This window comes from Protopterus annectens, chromosome 5.part0 (genome assembly GCF_019279795.1).
Source record: "Protopterus annectens isolate FY-2018-M chromosome 5.part0, PAN1.0, whole genome shotgun sequence".
Taxonomy (NCBI): Eukaryota; Metazoa; Chordata; order Ceratodontiformes; family Protopteridae; genus Protopterus; species Protopterus annectens.
The window spans coordinates 722,711,728-722,731,291 of NC_056735.1; the positions used below are offsets into that span (position 1 = coordinate 722,711,728).

The window sequence follows — 19,564 nt, forward strand, 5'->3', positions numbered from 1 at the left end:
AGAGAAGAATCTCCACGCTGTATTAGATAAATGTGAGACTGTATTAACAGACACAAGAGAGTTTCTTTTTCAGCTTAGTAACCATCTGGATATTATCTCAGGACCATGTTATTTTGTGACATTGGACATTGCCTCTGTTTACAGTCATCCCTAATGATTGGGGAATTGATAATGTCAGGCAGATATTACACTCCCATAACATTTCTGCTGATAAAATTAGACTTCTTTGTACTCTTTTGGAGATTATCCTAGAGAACAATGTTTTTGTGTTCAAGGACTCCTATTACATACACAAGGTTGGCGTGGCTATGGGCACTGCTTGTGCCAATAGCTACGCCAATCTATAATTGGTTAATTGGGAAACACAATATATTCTCTCTAATGATAGATATGGTACCTCCATTGGATGGTATACAAGGTTTGTGGATGATATTTTTCTGCTTTGGCAAGACACTGAACAATCTCTACTGGAATTCCTACAATATATGAATGAGGTCAATGAGTTCCTTAAATTTACCTATAAGTATCCCTCCACTTTGATTGAATTCTTAGATGTTGAAATCAGTAGAGATACTCTACATTCTGTGTCTACTAGTGTGCTTAGAAAGAATGTTAGAAGGAATAATATATTACATAACAACAGTATGCATCCTAATCACACTAAACTTAATGTGGTTCGTGGACAAATTTTTCATGTGATGCGGTTACAGTGATGATGCTAAATTGACACTGGCCTTGGCTTCATTGAAGGAGGAATTTATATGTAGAGACTATAAAAGTGAGGTCATTGATGCCCAGTTATCTGTTGCTTGGAAGGAGAGGATGGGCAGGTGTAGACCCTATTTTAATTGTACCTTGAATCGACCTTCTTATGATGTTAATAATCAGGATTGCACTAACAATAGTGTTAACACAAAGGTTAAAATGCCTTTGACTTTTGCAAGCAATATTGGCATGGTATGCGATGTCATTAGAATGAACTGGGACATCTTATTAACTGTACCAGAACTAAAAGGTGTGCTAGGGAATAAACCGGACTTTACTTTTAGAAATAACAAATCCCTTAAAACTCAGTTATGCTATAGACCTTTGAATCCTAGTATCCAAGTTCTGTCTGATAGAAAGGGTACATATGCCTGCAGAAGGTGTATGGTATGTATGTGTATACATGGTGGGGGGTCATTTTTCACATCCACAACTTGGGTTCAAGATTGATACCAATTTCTATGCAGATTGTCATATCAAGAACTTGGTATACTTTTGCTTCTGTACAGTTTGTTTTTCATACTACATAGGCAAGACCAATAGAGCCTTCAAAGACAGGATTTTGGAACATATCAGAGATACTAGAAATACCAAAAAGACTAATGCTTTGGCTATGCATGTGGCTAATGAATGCCCTAACCATAAGTTTAAGTTCCTTGCTTTAGAACTCTTGCATGTTAGTATTAGAGGTGGTGACCTCAAAAATAAGGCAGAAGCATTAGAACAGAAATGGATTTTACAGCTTCAAGCTGACAAGCCCCCAGGATTAAATAGTAGGGTCTGTCTTAAACCTTTCCTCAAAGCTAGAGCTCTGAAACATCACTAAGTTCCTTTTAGTCATGATATTTAATGAATTTTTATGTATTTTCTATATAGTTGTCATTTTTATATATGTAGGGTTTATATACATATATATTTTTTATAGGTTTTATATAGCATCCCTATGTCGTATAGTCATTTTTAACTTGATTTTTTACTTGATTTTATATGTTATTCTTTAGACATTTTTTCAGGTGAGCATTGGCTTAGTGCATTTTGGATCCATGTATTAATGCAGACCTAAAGTAGTTAATTACAACCTTGTTTTCATTGGCTGCTGTATATTTAAATACTTTGCTTGTTGCTGCATATTTTATGTTGGTCTGAAGAAGGGGAGTAAGATCCGTGAAAGCGCTTACCTTGTCATTGTTTCATTAAAAGGATTGCTGTGTTTGGAACCTACGTGTTTATTTATTTCTACATTTATTTTTGTACTTGTTGGGTTCCTTTATCGAGAATGAGGTATTCTATTTTCTAATATCAACATAATGACTGCATCAAATTCATCTTGATAATTGCCAGATCTGTGAAGTGATAAAAAATTCTGGCTGGTCCTAACCCAGGAGTAAACTTTGTGAAATTGTTGGCGAACATCCAAAGTTTGTCTTTAAAAATAAAAAGAACTTGAAGTGTCTACTCTGCCAGAAGGATGGCTTTCATCATAACCCAAATTGGAGCAAACAAGGCACCCTTTGATGTGGCAGATGCTCTGCTTGTAGAACTATAGATGTACTTAATACTTTTAAACATCCCATCAGTGGACTGGAATACACCTTTTCATGTAAAGCTGACTGTAATACACAGCATTTAGTGTACCTCGCTACTTGCCAATGCTGCAATGCCTATTATGGAGGCAAAACAGATCAAATCTTTAAAAATATAATACTTAGGCATCTGAGAGATATTCATAATAAGGACCTTAAGAATGCCTTTGCCTGTCATGTTGCTCAATTTCCAGGACACCTTTTTTAAGTTCAAGGCTATTGAAGTTACATCTAAAGGGATGAAACTAGGAGATATCACCAACAGTACTGAAAGGAATGAAACCAAATTGATCATAAATGTGAGCGCAGACAAGCCTCCTGGTTTAAACACTGTAGCACTGTAGTTCCTCTGAGACCTATTCTGAAGCATAGGAGAACAGCCATTGGTTGATGTGAAGGTGTGTTTTCTTATAAGTGCTCTGATTGGCAAGTTTTCTGATTGGAGCTCAAGGATGATACCTGGCTGTGATTGGCTTGTGATACTCTGACTGATGATTGGTTTATGCAAATAAGTACTTCTCTTCAAGCTTGTTGATTGGCGGTTTTCCGATTGGTTCTTTGGCAGAACAAACTGAAGCCAATTGGTTGTGCATATCTTTTAAAAGCATGTTGTTCCTGTTTCCCTTTACGATCTGAAGAAGGTATTTCCAAAAGCGCTTATCGTTTGAAAGGGATTTTATTTTTGTCTTGCCACATTTAATGTCTCAAGTTTTCAGTAAAAGATTTGTGTTCATCTTTTTTGTTGGTCTTTAACAAGTTTGCCAGTCGACTGTGGTGGTGTCACTGCTTTTCTCTTTGGATTTTGTTCTTTGTAACAGTGCACCTTCAGCAGTTACAGGTTTATTTTGTGCTTATCGTCAGCGAGCTGGGTCACTCAAGAAGTAGAAGGGTGGCACAAAAAGCTTGCAAGAACACAGACTCCTCAGAGGATGGGTTTGAGGGCTTCCAATCACCCCTCTGTTTTAATATTTGTAGGATGTCTCCAAAGGAGACATCTTCCAGTGGTATCTATGGGGACCCTTCCCCTTCATCGTAATCTGTGTCTTCAGTGAAAGATTCCTCAGGAGAATCCAGGTGCTTCCTCTTGCACATCCTCTTATGGGGTGACTCCTCAGGGGGATGTTCTGAGGAGGACTCCGAAGAAGGGGGACCCTGAACTGCAGTGTCTTGCAGCTCTTGTGCCCACTGTCCTAATGTAGCAGATTATGACAGCTGCGAACCAGAGGAAATGAAAATATGGCACTCCAACAATGAACCAGCTGGGAGGCTGCTGAGGCCAAAGCTCTTTCCATAATCTGCAATTCTGGCTGATTGATTCAAAAGACAATAAAGACTCCCTTTAAAATAAAAAAAGCAGTTTAATTCTCACTTAGAATTTGGAATTAGCGCTTTCATCCATTTAACAGGACTTCTTCAGATTCAATTAAAATAATATGGCTAACTTCCTTTTATAGTTTTTAGAACCAAGAAATGACATTATACTTCGCTAAAAACACTTCCTGTGGCAAAGATTAAAATCAAAGATAAAAAAACAATTTACAACAATGAAAGCTTCCCTTACAAAAACCATAAGATACTTGAAGTGGAATATTACAAAAAAATATAAAATAAACATGAAAATGAATTATAATTTTAACTGCCAAAAACTTTTTTTTCTTCTAATAATCACTTACAATTGCCACATCTTGGGTTAATCTGTACCCTTTCCAAAATGGCAAATTTGAATGTATTACAGGTGTTGTTACTTTCCATGTGCCTGTACAAAGCATTTTTCCTGTTTTGTTTCCTAATTTCATAGTGGTGCTCGTAAATTCTGTTTTTTAGAAACCTGTCTGTTTTTCCATCATCTTTCAGTATGGAAACTGTAGTACAAAGGGTGTAGTTTATTTGCCCATGTGCTCCATCTGTCTGGCATTTTATGTTGGGAAAACAGACAGGTTTCTGAAAAACAGAATCAATAGTGAGTTATTATTAGAAGAAAAATATGTTTTTTGGCAGTTAAAATTAAATGCTTGCAACCCTCCAGGACTTAATGATTTTATTGCACTAAAGCCAGTATTAGAGGCTAGGATATAAAGTGTTTCTTTTGAAAGTGATTTTTTATAATTAATTTTCATGTTTATTTTATATTTTTTGTAATATTCCACTTCAAGTATCTTATGGTTTTTGTAAGGGAAGCTTTCATTGTTGTATTTGCCACAGGAAGTGTTTTTAGAGAAGTATGATGTCATTTCTTGGTTCTAGAAACTATAAAAGGAAGTTGGCCATCTTATTTTATTTGACTCTGAAGAAGTCCTGTTAAACAGGATGAAAGTGCTAATTCCAAATTTTAAGTGAGAACTAAACTGTTTGTTTTATTTTAAAGAGAGTCTTAATTGTCTTTTGAATCATTCAGCCAGAATTGCAGAGTGACGTTGTGATTAGCTGCCTATTTCTGCATTTTAACTACTATTCTGCTTTGTTTTTTGTTGCTCTTTCCATTATCTGGAAGGCTGGCCCACCTGAAGAGGGAACTGGGGTCACACCCCACTCTGACGAGCCGCCACCCAGAGTAGGAGCTGAGGGAGGGCTTGATACTGCTGTGGCCCTGAGAGCTGAAGATGGCACCAAGGAAATAACCAGTACCAAGGATCTCAGAGCCGACAGCCAAACCATGGTCCTGGGTGTGCACCGAATGTTAAGGAGCCAAAGACCACAGAGATGACTCCGGTACCGAGGTGAGATCCACTATCGGCACTGAGGTAACTGGCACCGGGAGAGTCAAAGTGGGGGGCTCCAAACTCTGAAACGAGGTTGAAGGAGGACAAACTGGTAGAGTCCATGGAGAATAAGCCTCAGCTCCGGGTGGGAGAGAGGTTTGTGGTGGTGCAGGGTGACCTCTGGCTACTAAAAGCTGATTCACTAATCTGACTACGCCCAATTCCAATAGACTCCTGGAGGAATGGATTGACATTCCCAAAGGGGACTCAGGCCTATCTATAAAGGGGCTTGGTTGTTGACCCATTAAGAGGTCCACTGAAGGGGAATATCTAGTCCTGGGAATAACTGGTAATTGACTTTCTGCACCATAGGTTGATGTATGGATGGGGATTGTGGAACCGAATGAGATGATACTGGAGGCTGAACAGAAACTACTGTCGGTGCTGAAGAGATTGTCGGCACCAAAGTAGTGGTCGGGGGCCAAAGAAATTTTCATCTGAACCGGTTTAATGACTGTCGTTACCAAGAAGGACTTAGTCACTTTCGGTGCCATAGATGAAGTTATCCACACACACACACACACACACACACACACACACACACACACACACACACACACACACACTCACACAACAGAGAGGAAGGAACCGTTTTTTTTTGTTTGTTTTTTTTTTTTTTTTAATATACCAACAATGGTATAAGAAAATACCCAAATGGGTAAAGGGAACAAAGGGAAAAGAAGAAGAAAAAGAGGATACCAACAATGGTATCAAAGATTACCAATGGTAATAGAAAAAGGGAGGAGGCCTGATACCAGTGATGGTAAAAAGAGTTATCTAAAGGTAAAAAGTGAGTATAGCTAGAAACACAGTCACTCAGTAAAGAATAATATCGCAAAACTGTCTAGCAAAAACTTTTTAAATGAACAGAGTTTAGAAAGAGAAATGAAAGCACTTAGCTGAGAGCATCTGCTGACACATCCAATTTTCTATGCAGCAAATAAGATCTGAGGTAATGGGGAGAGAGGAATTGTAGGTAGAGCCCTAGCACGGGAGCTTTTGGCTGGCACGAGCTATGTATAACGGCCGAGTCAGTTCCAAGAGGTCAGAACTGAACCCATCAGTCAAGAATGAATGAAGATTGACAACATCAGATTAATGGTTATCACTATATTTATTTATGCATGAGCTGTACAAGACATAATGTAGTGCACTGAAAACTGTTCAATGAAAACAATGCTACAAAACAAAATTTTAACACAGAATCTGCACACACCTGTTAGCATCCATTCACAGTTCATATTGTTGACAACTGTAAGACAACAATGCACTTTAAAGCAAATGATCTTCTTTTCACAGTCCTCAAAACTCAAAATACAAACATACATAACCCAAAATAAACATTGGCCAACATCAGACATAAATGATCTTATCTGACTTTTCATTGGACAAACACCACCTCATACACTCTATTTAGGGGTATGGAGGGGTATGCGAGTGTGTGTGTGTGTGTGTGTGTGTGTGTGTGTGTGTGTGTGTGTGTGTGAGTGTGGATAACTTCATCTATGGCACCAAAAGTGACTAAGTCCTCCTTGGTACCGACAGTCATTAAAAGTCAGACGAAAATTTCTTTGGCCCCCAACCACAGATATTATTAACTGTAAGGTGAATGCACCTCATGGGAAAGGAATATTCCATTAGTGAAGTAGCCTCAGAATAGAAAAACACATTGTAGGCAATGTAAGGTATCTGAATTTCCTTTTTTACAGTTCCTGGTGATGAATGCAACCATTTTTGTGACCATCTTGATGTTTAGAATTGCAGATATATCAGTGGTCATTCATGCTATTATTTTACATAGCATATTCCATTACTTTAAATACAAAGTAAACAGTCATTCAGTTCACCAAGCTAAGAGGTGCAAACTATGGTAATGAAAGAAACAGATATGCAAAATAAATATGAAAACAAAAATGTTTTAATCTCACTTTTAAGCAAATGACTTAACTGTTTAAAACAAACTGTCTATAAGCTCTACTAATACCCCTGAGCATACTTTGAGAATTTAATTGTATCTGAGAGCACTTTGTCACAATTTGCAATATATACCATAACATTATTTACAGACATACCTTAATCCAGCAGATCGTCTGACCACCAAATAAGCATCGATAGCGTAACAGAATAACCACCAAAAAGAGGCACCATAGAAAAGCTGAATCCACATCTACAGAAATGAAATACATTGATGAGATGTAATAAGTAACTGTCTAGCACACTCTGAAAGAAGGCCTTACATAAAGAGCATTTGTTATTATGTTTATACATTGCATATTGCTAACTGTGTAATTTCATAGAGACCTCAACTTACTCTTGCAGAGAAGGGCTGGAGGCACACTACAATGTTACATGACTTTACAAGAATCACATAGAATGCAAGTGGAAGCTGAAGAGATTCAGACCTAGTTTGCCCCTTTGCAGCCTAACATCTTAATCACCATGCTAAACTGTTTATTTTAACATTTAATAACATCTTTTGCTAACAGTAACTGGGATAATCACAGCTTTTACCTGCTTACAGTAATGTGTCCTTTCCCCAAGACTTCGGGTAATATTTCAAGCTCAAAAAAGGCAGCAATAGATCATAATATAAATAATGCACATTCACTGAACTCCAGTTGCATTACGTAAATTAATCACTTAGGCTTAACCTTGGGAGCAAGGCAGCTTAATATAGTGGCCATGATCATGTCAAAGGCATTTGCAAAGTTACAGAGCTTAGGAGTCCTCTACAAAGAAGTATAAAATAATGTCCCAAAGGACTGGTCCCCTCACATCAAATTCCATCTCTTGATTATTAATCATTCTTCAGAAAATGATAGATGTGCCCTCTTTATTAATGTGAAACAAACAAATGGCAAATGAGGGTATTGAAAAGAAAACATGCATATCAAAAACAAGATGTATAAGGGCTGTTTCTCTTTTTTAGCAAAACTGTGAAGCAAATGTATCATATCTCTGGTAGATGCTGAAATTTGTATAATACATGAGATACATGTTTGCTTGCATGGGTAGCATTGAGGAAAAGAGCGAGAGACCAAGATAAAGCCCTGCCTATGGCCCACATGACCCGAGTTTGATTAGTGGATTGGTCACTTGATGGGCTGGCAGGGAGGAAGGAAGTGCCCATGCTTGGGAGATGGGGTTGGAGCCAGCTGTGTGCTGTAGTGATCTTTCGGAAGAAGTGGTGAGCATGTGACCTGAGGGTTGGCATGTGGTGTGCAAAGAATAAGATAGGTGGTAGCTTTCATTGAGCATGTACGTGGTAACACACACTCATGTAACTGAAAAAGGCATAGTGGCCCTGCCGTGGTAATGTGGATCACATTTCCCTCTGGCCAGGGGAGAGGTTAAGCTACTACAGAAGTGTCTCATAGCTGGAATGTTGGCGAGGAAACAAGTACTTCTCTTAGCTACCTGAATGATGGTCCCTCATTCTAATGTATCTGGCCAGTTGACAAATGTGGGGGCAAAAGCATCCAGAAAAAGGAAACAGGAGTTACGTGTTCAGGCCACAAAAGGCTACCGGGAATCTTGTGTCTGAGATATGTTACTTTGCTAGCAGCAAAAACAGTGCAAATCAGAAGCCAGTAAAGAAAAAGAAAAGTAGTTCTAGACACCTTTTATTATTCAAGTCCATCCATTTTCTAAACCCATTATTCTGGTGAGTGCCATTGTAATAGCAGGACAACTCAGACCTTCCCTATCCCTAGCAATAGCCTCATACTGCTTCTGGAAGGAAGCAGAGGTATATCCCACTTCAGGCAAAAGTTACAATCTTTCCAGTGTGTATCTTAAGTCTGTGCTGGGGCTCCTCCCCAAGCAGGTTGCACCTAGTACATCTCCCATATGAGGCAACAAGGGGGCATCCTCACTAGGTGGCCAAGCCACCTCAACCAGCTCTTCTCAATCCTGAGGAGCAGTGGCTCTCTTCTAAGATCTCCTCAAACTGATGAGTTTCTCATTCTATCACAGAGAGCTTCTATGAAGCAGTTCATACTTTTACCACTTGTATACATAATTTCATTATTTCAGTAACTACTCAAAGTTCATGACCATATGTAATGATGGAAACATATATTAACTGGTAAATTGAGAGCCACATCCTAGAAGTCAGTTCCCACTTCATCACCACAATCCAGTAGAATGCCTGCAATACTGTACAGCTGTACACTTCCATTGGTCAGTTTCCCAATTCCTTTCATCTTGACTCATAAGCATGATCCCAAATTACTAAAACTCCCTCCTCACCCCACCAGGATCATGACCATGTTGTAGTGGAGGGGCTCACATGTGATTCTTAAAACTATTCTGGCTGGAGCTTTGTGTTCCTAGTAGGATCACCATTGGCAAATTCATCTAAGAGAAGGGGTCAGACAAACAGTGATCCAAAAATTGAAACTTGGCCCCCATCATGGTTCATTTAAAGAATCCAAGAACCTTACCTGTGACAGAGATAATAGGATCCAGGTCTGTAAATGTTGTTCAATAGGAAGAACCTTATAAGTAAATGATCTACGCAGCCCCAGCTTGTTCAACTCAAAAAAAAAAAATTAATAGAGCCACCATATGAATTCACCACATACAAGATGAGTGGTTGGGATCAAGTGCAATGCCATTTGAGTGGCAGCAAGGACTAGACAGATTAAGAGAGATCAGACCCTGGCAAAAGAAATAAGCTCTTGAGACTTGGAATGTAATATCTAGATGTTACACAAAATGACACAGTTTCCTCTTGATAAAGATAAAACCTATGAGCTTTCTTTGTAATTCATTTTACCACTGCCACTAAAATTTCAGACCTATGCTCATTTTGTTACATTCAATATATACTTGACCAGTTGTTAAGAAGAATTTAATTAAATATCTCTGCTATCCAAAAACTAATGGTGTTCATCAGGTGCATGCAAATGTTCAAATTTGATCAGTGCTCTACCCTGGTAAACAAAATAAAATACATTTCAGTATATATTATGTTACTCACTTCTGTCACATTCTAATCATGAATAATAATTTAGCAAAAATGCCTTAAATGTATTTTGAAGGATGTGTACAGACTTTATTTCCATGTTTCAAATGGAGGTTTGTTGAAGACTATGCCATAATTATTACTGACTGCTGTATACTTCCATACTTTGAGTGTAGCTGTGAGAGACAGTTGCAGTCACAGCAGTCTGTAACAAATGTCTGACACAATCCCAGTTTAATCTTAGTTTTCGCAGTATCTGCTGGACCAAGACTAGGCTATCATGTATGCGAAAACTAAGATTAAACTGGGATTAATCTTAGTTTTCACAGTATCTGCTGGACCAAGACTAGGCTACCATGTATGTGCAATCAATGATTTGCATCCAGTCATCATCTCTAAATATTGAGATTTTTACTCAATGTATAATGTAATAATATTTAACCAGCCATTTGGAATAATAGGGCTTGCAGTGTTCTGAAATGAGTAAATGTGTGACTCATTATTACATTCAAGCAATAGTACAAATTATAATCAATTTCAAAGCTTTAATTCTTTTGAGATATAAATTACACTGACATACTGATGTTAGTATGGTCACCTTTTTATTAAACATACATTTTTTATATATATAAATTGACTATTATCCTTCTGAATTTAGCCTGACCCCATATAAAGCTAATAATAAATAGCTAACTATCAAATATACAGCATTTACAGGCTTGCTTTATCTTTGACTGAAAAAGGCCTAAGCTTCCAAGTGGAGGCTGCTAACCACTGATCTACAACAACTTGTTTCTTTTTACTTAAATTATCATAACACTGAAACTTACAAATATTAACACTACAAATTATTGTTCATAAAAGTTCATAAACAACTATAGGGTGCGGGAATTAAACTAAAGTGGATCTATTAGGTATAATAAACTATCTGTATTATATTTTTGACTAAAACTCTTAATGTTTCAGATAAGTACATTAAACTCTAACAATAATAATATAGTATCAGTTTTAGGCTTAGGTACAAGGCCCATACTGTATTTCAGTATGGTGGCATGATCCTTAGAGAGATGAAATTCAGAAATATTAAAAATAGAACATATTATTTGTACATTCATAGGTATAATTAGTTTTCCAGTGCTAACCTATTGTTTGGAGATTATCTCTCCTCCTTCACTGCACCTTACACAGATGCTTTTGAATAGAACTATTCTTTCTGAAGTTTTCCCACTCTTGGAATTGGCTTGAGAAGCTGTAGAAAATTTAAATTCATGGCAAACACTAGTATATCACCTTGGTGATATCCATTACTATCTTATTAGTCCATACATTTGTTCAGACAGTAGATTAGCTAACTTCAACAAGAGTCCTAGTCAATACGCTCATATCTAATCTAATATATGTTAATGTTTTGAATATAAGTGGTGTAAACTTCTGCTATCCAGTCTTGCATATATGTCGGGGTAGATGATTTCCAGTGCTTAGTAGTACACTAACTCTATAACAATGAATGGTGATTTTTGTGGTCCATTAGAGGAGAGTAATACATTAAAAAGTACCAGCTGTTTAGTGGTGAAATCATTCCACAGGACCTGACTAAACCCTGAAGATATCACCAGAAATCTGTCAGTGCTGGGCACTCAATACACATCTGCAACCAAATTCCTAATTCCTGCTCTTGACATCTGTGGCACCATGGATCTAAAGTGCTAAACACTGATAAAGTTAATCAAGAATGAAAAAGGACATAAGTAAAAAAAAAATCTGGAGGAAAATTGTCTCCAGAATGGAGATAATGATATTCTGTGTGGTGTTTATTTGGTTTCCTAATTGCTCATACACTTCTTTGGATAATGATACATAGTCCCAAAATCTATTACTTGGAATACTGTTTAAATTTCTTGAAATTTCTTGACAACTTATAAAGTATTGAAGTAAAATTTATTGAGCTCAACTGACCAGCCTGAATCTTTGTCATTATTGTTATACTGTCTGAAATCTTAGTCCTATATTGCTGGAGAATACCTTTTATTTAAAAAAATATTGTGATATTTGATGTACAGCCAGTTTGTGTAATGTAGTTGAAATCGGTGTTTGACTTGTTAGTAAAAGAGAACCATATCATGGTCTGGACAATCAAACCAGAATCTGTGTCTGTTGGTCCTTCTTGATGGAAGTATATTTTTAGTTGGCAAAATTAAAACTGTATTGTCCCATAATGATAGAGAAGTAAGCATGTGCTTCAAAAGTGTCATAAAGATGAAATGGAAAAGATAATCCTCTTAAAATTAATTAAAATTGCTATTGCTGTTTTTATTTTTTGCCATCAATTGCTCATTGCTGCATAACATGTAATAATGTCAGTCTTAAGAATCATTGTGGGGTTTTTAGTAAATTTTTTATTCAGAAATTAGTTATTGATTTTCCAAAAATTACAAAGATTTAATTAATTTTAGCTAGTAAAATAAACTAAATAGTAAACTATATACAGTATTTACATTTGGCTAGAGATTAGAAATTAAATATACCAATGTAGACAGTCATATATTAAGAGTGTCAAATGAATATTCACTTCTTTCATTTTTTTTCACTTAAGAAGAACCTGAAGCTGTTTTTAATGTCTCAATAAGAGATAGGGCTATTAGTAAAATGTTTGATGTAACGATGGCATTGCTCATTGAGCAGAATACACATAAAAGTTCCTCTAGACATTATTATAAGCTGGATCTAGCCACTGAAATACTGGTTTCAACACTCATGCCTTCATTTACAATAAAATCTCTGGTAAGTTTAAACACAATTATCAGTATGTAAGGTTTACCAATATATAGTAGGATACTACAAGCTTAGCCTAGGCTTCAAACTTTGGAACAATATTATTTAAGATTTTAAGCTGAAAGATTTGCTTCAGATCCCTAGCCAAGTAAATATAAAGTTGGGCTCTAATTTAGGTTAATCTTAGATTACAACCATTCAAGGGCTATAGCATTTAACAAGAAAGCATATAATTTTTTTAATAAACATGTAAAAATGAAGTTATAAAGCTGTTCAAGAGCTGAAGTGTATATATATATATTTTTTTTTGCAGTACTGTTATTAAATACTTCTAAAAATTGAAATAAAAGGTTTTATTTTTATCCAAACTTCCGTGTGCCACCCTACATCGTTCTCTCATTCTTTTACTTTAGTGTCATCATGTCTACATGCTTAGCATGAGGCTAGTCTTTCTTTATGAATTATTTACAGTAAATATGCTTTAATTGCATTTATCATTATAAAAATAAATATGTTGCAATCCACATGGGTTAATGACTTGAACCATAAGAAGAGCAAGATGTGTGATCTTTGTTTAGTTTCAGAACAGCCATTAATCAAGATGATTTCTATGAATCAGAAGGTGCCTTTAGAAATAATCCTGAGCAGAAATTGCCTGAAGATGCTGGATAATAAAATTTAGTAAGAACATATAGAGAGGGAGCAGTCCATCTTCCCCTAGAACTTTTACTCAATTTCAATTCTTCAATTTGATTCTGAGAAGAATATTTGTTATTGAATGCTATAAGCAATCAATACAAGTCTGGGGAGTAAGATTTTTATTTTTAAGGTATTTATAAATGATTCAAATATATTATGTAATTAATAGCCAGATTATTTGCATGCAATTCAAAATATTTTTTGCATTTGCAGGTTAAAATGCTGCTTCATTTAGTTGTCTTTTTTATTGTTTCTAATATCATAAATAGGTGTTGATAAGCTTTAGCTGTAATAATAATAATAATAATAATAATAATAATAATAATAATGTATTTTCAGTTTAATAAGGAGAACTACAAATAACTGCAGTTATCTAATCAATAATATTTTGAATTTTACATCTGATGGCTTGGAGGAAATTCTTATTTCAAATTTATATGCATGTGTGATTGTATCCCCAAAATATCTGCTAATCCTTTTTGGTCGACTGATGGAATGTTGACCAAGAATCATCCAATCATGAACCAATGAAAAGTACAAAACAGGCTTTAATGTAGTCAGTGCAGAGTGAAAGGACACATTGTTATAGATGATGGCTTTTGATGCAATGTTTTTGGTTGATATTCCATGAGTTTGCCAAGACACATTCAATCACACATAGTACAGCCATATGTATAGATGGATAGATAGATAGGTAGATAGATGATATACAAATAAGCTCTTCTTCATGTTAAGAGTTAGCAGGTTAAAAAGTCCTACAGTTTAATAATTATTCCTTCCAATGAATTAACTTAATAATATCCATATTCTTGATTTTAACAATAAACAATATTTAATGAAATTAGAGTACACTTGGGATGTATAGTCACTTACTGAATTAAAGTCTTCTAATTTCTGTACTAGTTGCAAGGTACATTGTTTGAAAATCTCCTGGAGTCACCAGATAATTGTTGTGTTCATTATGAACTGTTAATACTGAAAAACAGGATGATTAAATAAAATATATGAAATTATATCAACTTTTTCCTGGGTGGTTGTATGGAGTTTCAGCACTGTAGAGGGAGGACAGCAAAGGCAAAGTTTTTAAAGGACTTGGCAAGATGGTCTGCAAAGGGAAAACAGTTTTCTTAGAAATACAAAAGAGAAATGAGAAAAGGAATGACTGACTTGATCAGCCTGGGTAAATATGGAAGGAGATCACTGAAGACTGGAATAAAGCAGGTACAGTGCACAAATACTTTGCTTCATTCTTCTAGAGGGCACCTTATTAGGGGAATCAGAGGAGAAATGGAAGAATAGTGGATATGCCATTTCCCACTTTTGGTAGCATATATCAGCAATGTCTCTAAAAATCACATTTCCCTCCATAATGTCTGTAAACTAGACCCACATTAAGTGAATAGCACCCTGTATCAGCTGTTCCAACTAACACTTTTGTAAGTCTATTCAAAATTTTCATAACATACTCATTGTGTATTCCCTGTCTTCTTGCCAAGTTAATATGCAGAACTATTCAAGCCATTCATGTGTATTAAACATCTCTATTATCTATTTCATTAATGCCATTCCATAGTTATTGTTATTTTTTTCATTTGTCTTCTATAAGCTCTCTTCCAGTTACATATCACATAAAACTCTTTCTCCCTTCCACACATTAAAATTAAATTTGATTTCTACCTACCTTTATAGTCTTTAGATATCGGTCCCCATTTAACCTTGCTGCCATACTATAAAAGTCAAAATCTGACACTCATTGGATTGGAAGATTAATTATATTCTAGGCAATTCTTGTTTTTGTCCTAAAATTAATAAAGTTGAAGCATCCCATATTTTACCAGGTGTTCTACTGGCAAAACAAGAGGATGACTTTGTCAGGCATATATAATTAAAGACAGCACAAACCAGTATACTGCTTATATTCTTTGTGCCATAGTCAAGTAAATTCATTTCTGTCTTTATATGAAAATCCATAACCTCCCTAAAATATCCCTAAAATGTAACCTCATGTCATATGGTGCATCAGCCAAGTTTAAACCCAAATACGCTATGTGATTAGGTTGTGGTAAAAAAGATATTTCACAAATATTGCTTCTAATGGAATATTTTGTTTTCTGTGTGTTAACTTTATCATCTGTCTGTCTTCTAAATGTATCTAATTCCTAAAAAAATAACCAACCAAATACAATAAAACCTCATGTGTTAATCCCTGTAACCTGTATCCATTAGTTGTGATTTGTATAAGTCTGTGTGGCAAGTGTTACAAATAAAGAGCAAACAAAAGTGGAGAGAGAGTGTGCATCTTAGCCTGATGACTATTCCTAAATGAAGTACCCAAGACACTTTATTCTCTAAGTTTATTTGAGGTGTAATTCCTTGATATACTGATAAAAAGTGCATTAACAATCCCTCAGGAAATTTCAGATACAACAGTTACTGAAAAAATAATGCCTGCTCACCTTATCAAATGCTTTTTCTGCATCTAGACTTGCTGCTAATAATAGGCATTTCTATATTCTATTAATAAGCATTTTTTTTTCAGATTGTTACGAGTGGTTCTGGCTGGTGCAAATCCTGTTTGGCCTAAATAAATAAAAATTGCAAGTATTATGGTTGATCTTTTAGCTAATATGACAATTTTATAATCTTGGATGATAATATACATTAGGTAGTATGATACGACTTGGAGAGGGCCTTTATATGGATTCCAAATGACAACTATTGCTTACTTTCATGATTGGTGAGGTAAGCTAAATTAAGGACATAGTTAAGGCATGACTGTGACATGCAAAAACTATTTTTTAGCCTCCTGATACATTTCTACAGGAAAGCAGTCAGGGTTAGGAGATTTACCTTTAACCAGTTTCAGCCAACAGCTGTTGTGCTTCCTGTAATGTAAATGCTTCATTAAGAAGTCTGCCTGGAACCAGTTCAAATTGTTCAAAGATACAGAATAGCAAAATATTCATCTCTAACAGTTCGCATGACATCTGCTCATTAAATCTAGAATGAGAAAAAAAAGTTTTATATCTTTAGGGGTATTGCAGAAGCTCCCTGGCAAGTGCTGCTTTATTTTGTTAATCATCTTATCCTCTGTTGCTGTCTCAGACCTAACATCAAACAGTTCTGATTACTAGAAGAAACCCTCAATGTCCCTTAATTTAAGAGATTTCTTAGTAAGCTAAAGTTTGTGTTATCACAATGTTTTCATTTGTATAGTGCACGTCATTAATTCTCTGTACTGCATTGATAAATTTCCTTATAGCATCATGTTATACATTGATTAACTCAATTTGATATTGTTCCAACTTGCTGCCTAAAACTTTTAGCTTTCTTCATATAAATTATCTCAAAGGCTTTGCTAAATTTACCTTCTTAGCCTCTGATTTTTTTTTCTGAAATTAAATTTCAGTATTTTGGTTTTTAATGATACCCTTATGATACTGGAGCTTCAAAACTTAATTTGCATTACTATTTGCATTACTATGTGAGAACTTATTAATTTAATGAGCCTAACTTCCTTTGAGTCACATCAAATGCAGGTTACTGCCTCTGTACTATGCATTGTTTAACCTAATATAAATGCAAAGAGACAGCATACAATTGTGTCTGATAAGAGTTTAGATATATGAATCTATGGGTTGTAGGTAACCCATTGAAATTCAATGTCCAAAAACTCTGCTTTCAAAGTAAATACTTGAAAACTCAGAGTTATCAAAAATACATTAACATCTACCTTTAACTTTTTGCAGGAATGACTAGCCCCCCTCCCCTACCCAGCATTCCTCCAACCTCCTACTAACTTAAATATACTAACTCAAAGATTGCACAATACCAGAGAAAACTTAACAAAGTACCTTATCCTGGTATTCTGTGATCTAGCCACTGACAGTATTCTCAATGCACTCCCAATTCTATGTGCATGTTATTCAGTCACTTTGATTCGAATAACCTGTACTCAGTAAGAGAACACTTCGACCACAATGCATGGAACCAAATCTATATAGTTGCATCCAAATCTATATACTTGGATAAATTTAGACATGCATCCATGTGACAAAAAATTCTTTCTTTCTTTAATTCTTATAATTAGAAAATGCAACACCACAAAACCATGAGATGAATTCCAAAACATTTGGTGTAGCATAGCAAACAGCTTCTGCCTTCCAGTTGCACCACTCTTATCTGAAATTTCAACCCTACCCCTCATACTAGAGCAGGGTATGCCTTGTATCTCCTCTCACAATACCAATGCCAAAAATGTTCCACAGACCCATTACACAAAGAGCGGGTAATTAGACTTAGAAACATTCTATGTTAACTAACCTTATTACTATTTCATGCATACTGTGACTACTGTCAAGGCTGCCAAACATATGCCAAGGAAACCCAAAACTGTTCATCACCACAGCTACACCAGTATATCAAACATAAGAATGCATGCATGACAGGTAACAAATCTGTTATACATGCACTCCTCCGGTCATATACCAGGGAGTGCATTCAGTGGTTTTGTGCAAGAACAAACAGCTCATGCTAAGAAATTAAAAATAGAAAAAATTGAGTCATCCTCCTTGTAGAATGGGGATCAGTCACCACACATATTACTATGTATATATGCCATCCTTGGGTCTGTCACCCTCCCTCTCCACACACACAGTTTCCCTAGATGTGCAGAGATCCACATGTATTTGTGACCTTGTACGGCAAGCACTTGGATTTAATACCATGTTCGTCCTGCAGTACCAATTCCCTGTTGCATGCTTAGTTACTGCAAAGGGAATTTGTACTGCCAAAGCCTTCTCTTACAGACTCTGTCAAAGCATAACTGTTTGCATGCTTCTCCAAGCATAAATTGTTTTGTAATCTCAGTGCAGGTGAAAAGAAAAGTAATTAAAATCAATTATTTCATGTACATTGAAAGAAGCTAAAAATATTTGTAATATGGCTGTGTGGCACAGAAAGATAAAACCCTGACTATGTCTCAAATAACCAGAGTTCAAGCAGTGTCTCAGGCAATAAAGGAGCTGGACAGGGGGTGGTGTGAACTGAGTGGCTGATTTTGGATCACCCATCCTGGGGAGCAGGATTACTAACTTTATCTAATGTAACAAAAACTTTGAAAAAAGTTGCAACATTAGATGATATTAGTAATGCAAATTACATGACGGAAGTAGAAGCTTGCAGGTCAAAAATTAGCTAAAAACTGGGGATATTACTTGCTTAAACTGGTGATTGTAGCACACTCTGCATACATATATATATATATATATATATATATATATATATATATATATATATATATATATGAACACAAATGCACAAGTGTGACTGCAGAAGGCCTTCACAGTGACATGGTGCTTACATGAAGCACTGAGGGTAGGTTTAGGGCTAAAAATAGAAAATGCGATATCCACCTGAATGTATGAGGGCTTTGGGTTTAGCCCTGGTAGACTGGGGAAAAAAGGTGCAGCTGGGACTGAAATGGGTAAAAGAGAAAATCACTACTAATATCCCCTCCTTACATTTAGGTCACCAGTCAGGACGTCATAATGAGGGGTGGAACCTCAGAAGGCTGATAGTCCCACAGGAACAGCATCAGTCAACCCATATACCTGCCTGAATGACTGTCCTGTTGTAGGCTCTTATCCTCATGCTGAGGATACCTAGTATGGAGAAATGAATGAATTTAAGCATGACAGGAGCATCTTGATGACTGGCAGGCACAGGGACAAAAAGCAAAAAAGATTTAATGCTTTAACTTGTGTATACTATGCATAATTTACTGAAGAAGTTGTGTTAGCATAAGCAAACGGTTATGTAGCATGTACAAGTTATATGTGCAGGAAAGTCGTAGAAAATAATGCAGAGTCTGAGAATAAAGAGGTTATGTGTATTAAATTACTTTATTTAAAAAGGACTATGCAGAGGAGGGGAAGCCAAGGACATGTATGAGGAAAGTAGATTAAAATCAAAATGGCTACAAGAAACATGTAGATAATCTCATGTAATGTCAGTAG

At 35.9% G+C, this 19,564-nt stretch overlaps 1 protein-coding gene across 1 annotated transcript in view; it reads right to left on the reverse strand.

The window, feature by feature from the left end:
* GPR143 (G protein-coupled receptor 143) overlaps positions 1-19,564 on the reverse strand; it is a 1,080,305-nt gene that overhangs the window by 868,351 nt on the left and 192,390 nt on the right. The window contains exon 3 of the mRNA XM_044072570.1: positions 7,180-7,274. Coding sequence (XP_043928505.1) covers positions 7,180-7,274 — 95 coding nt within the window. The remainder of the gene's footprint in view (positions 1-7,179; positions 7,275-19,564) is intronic.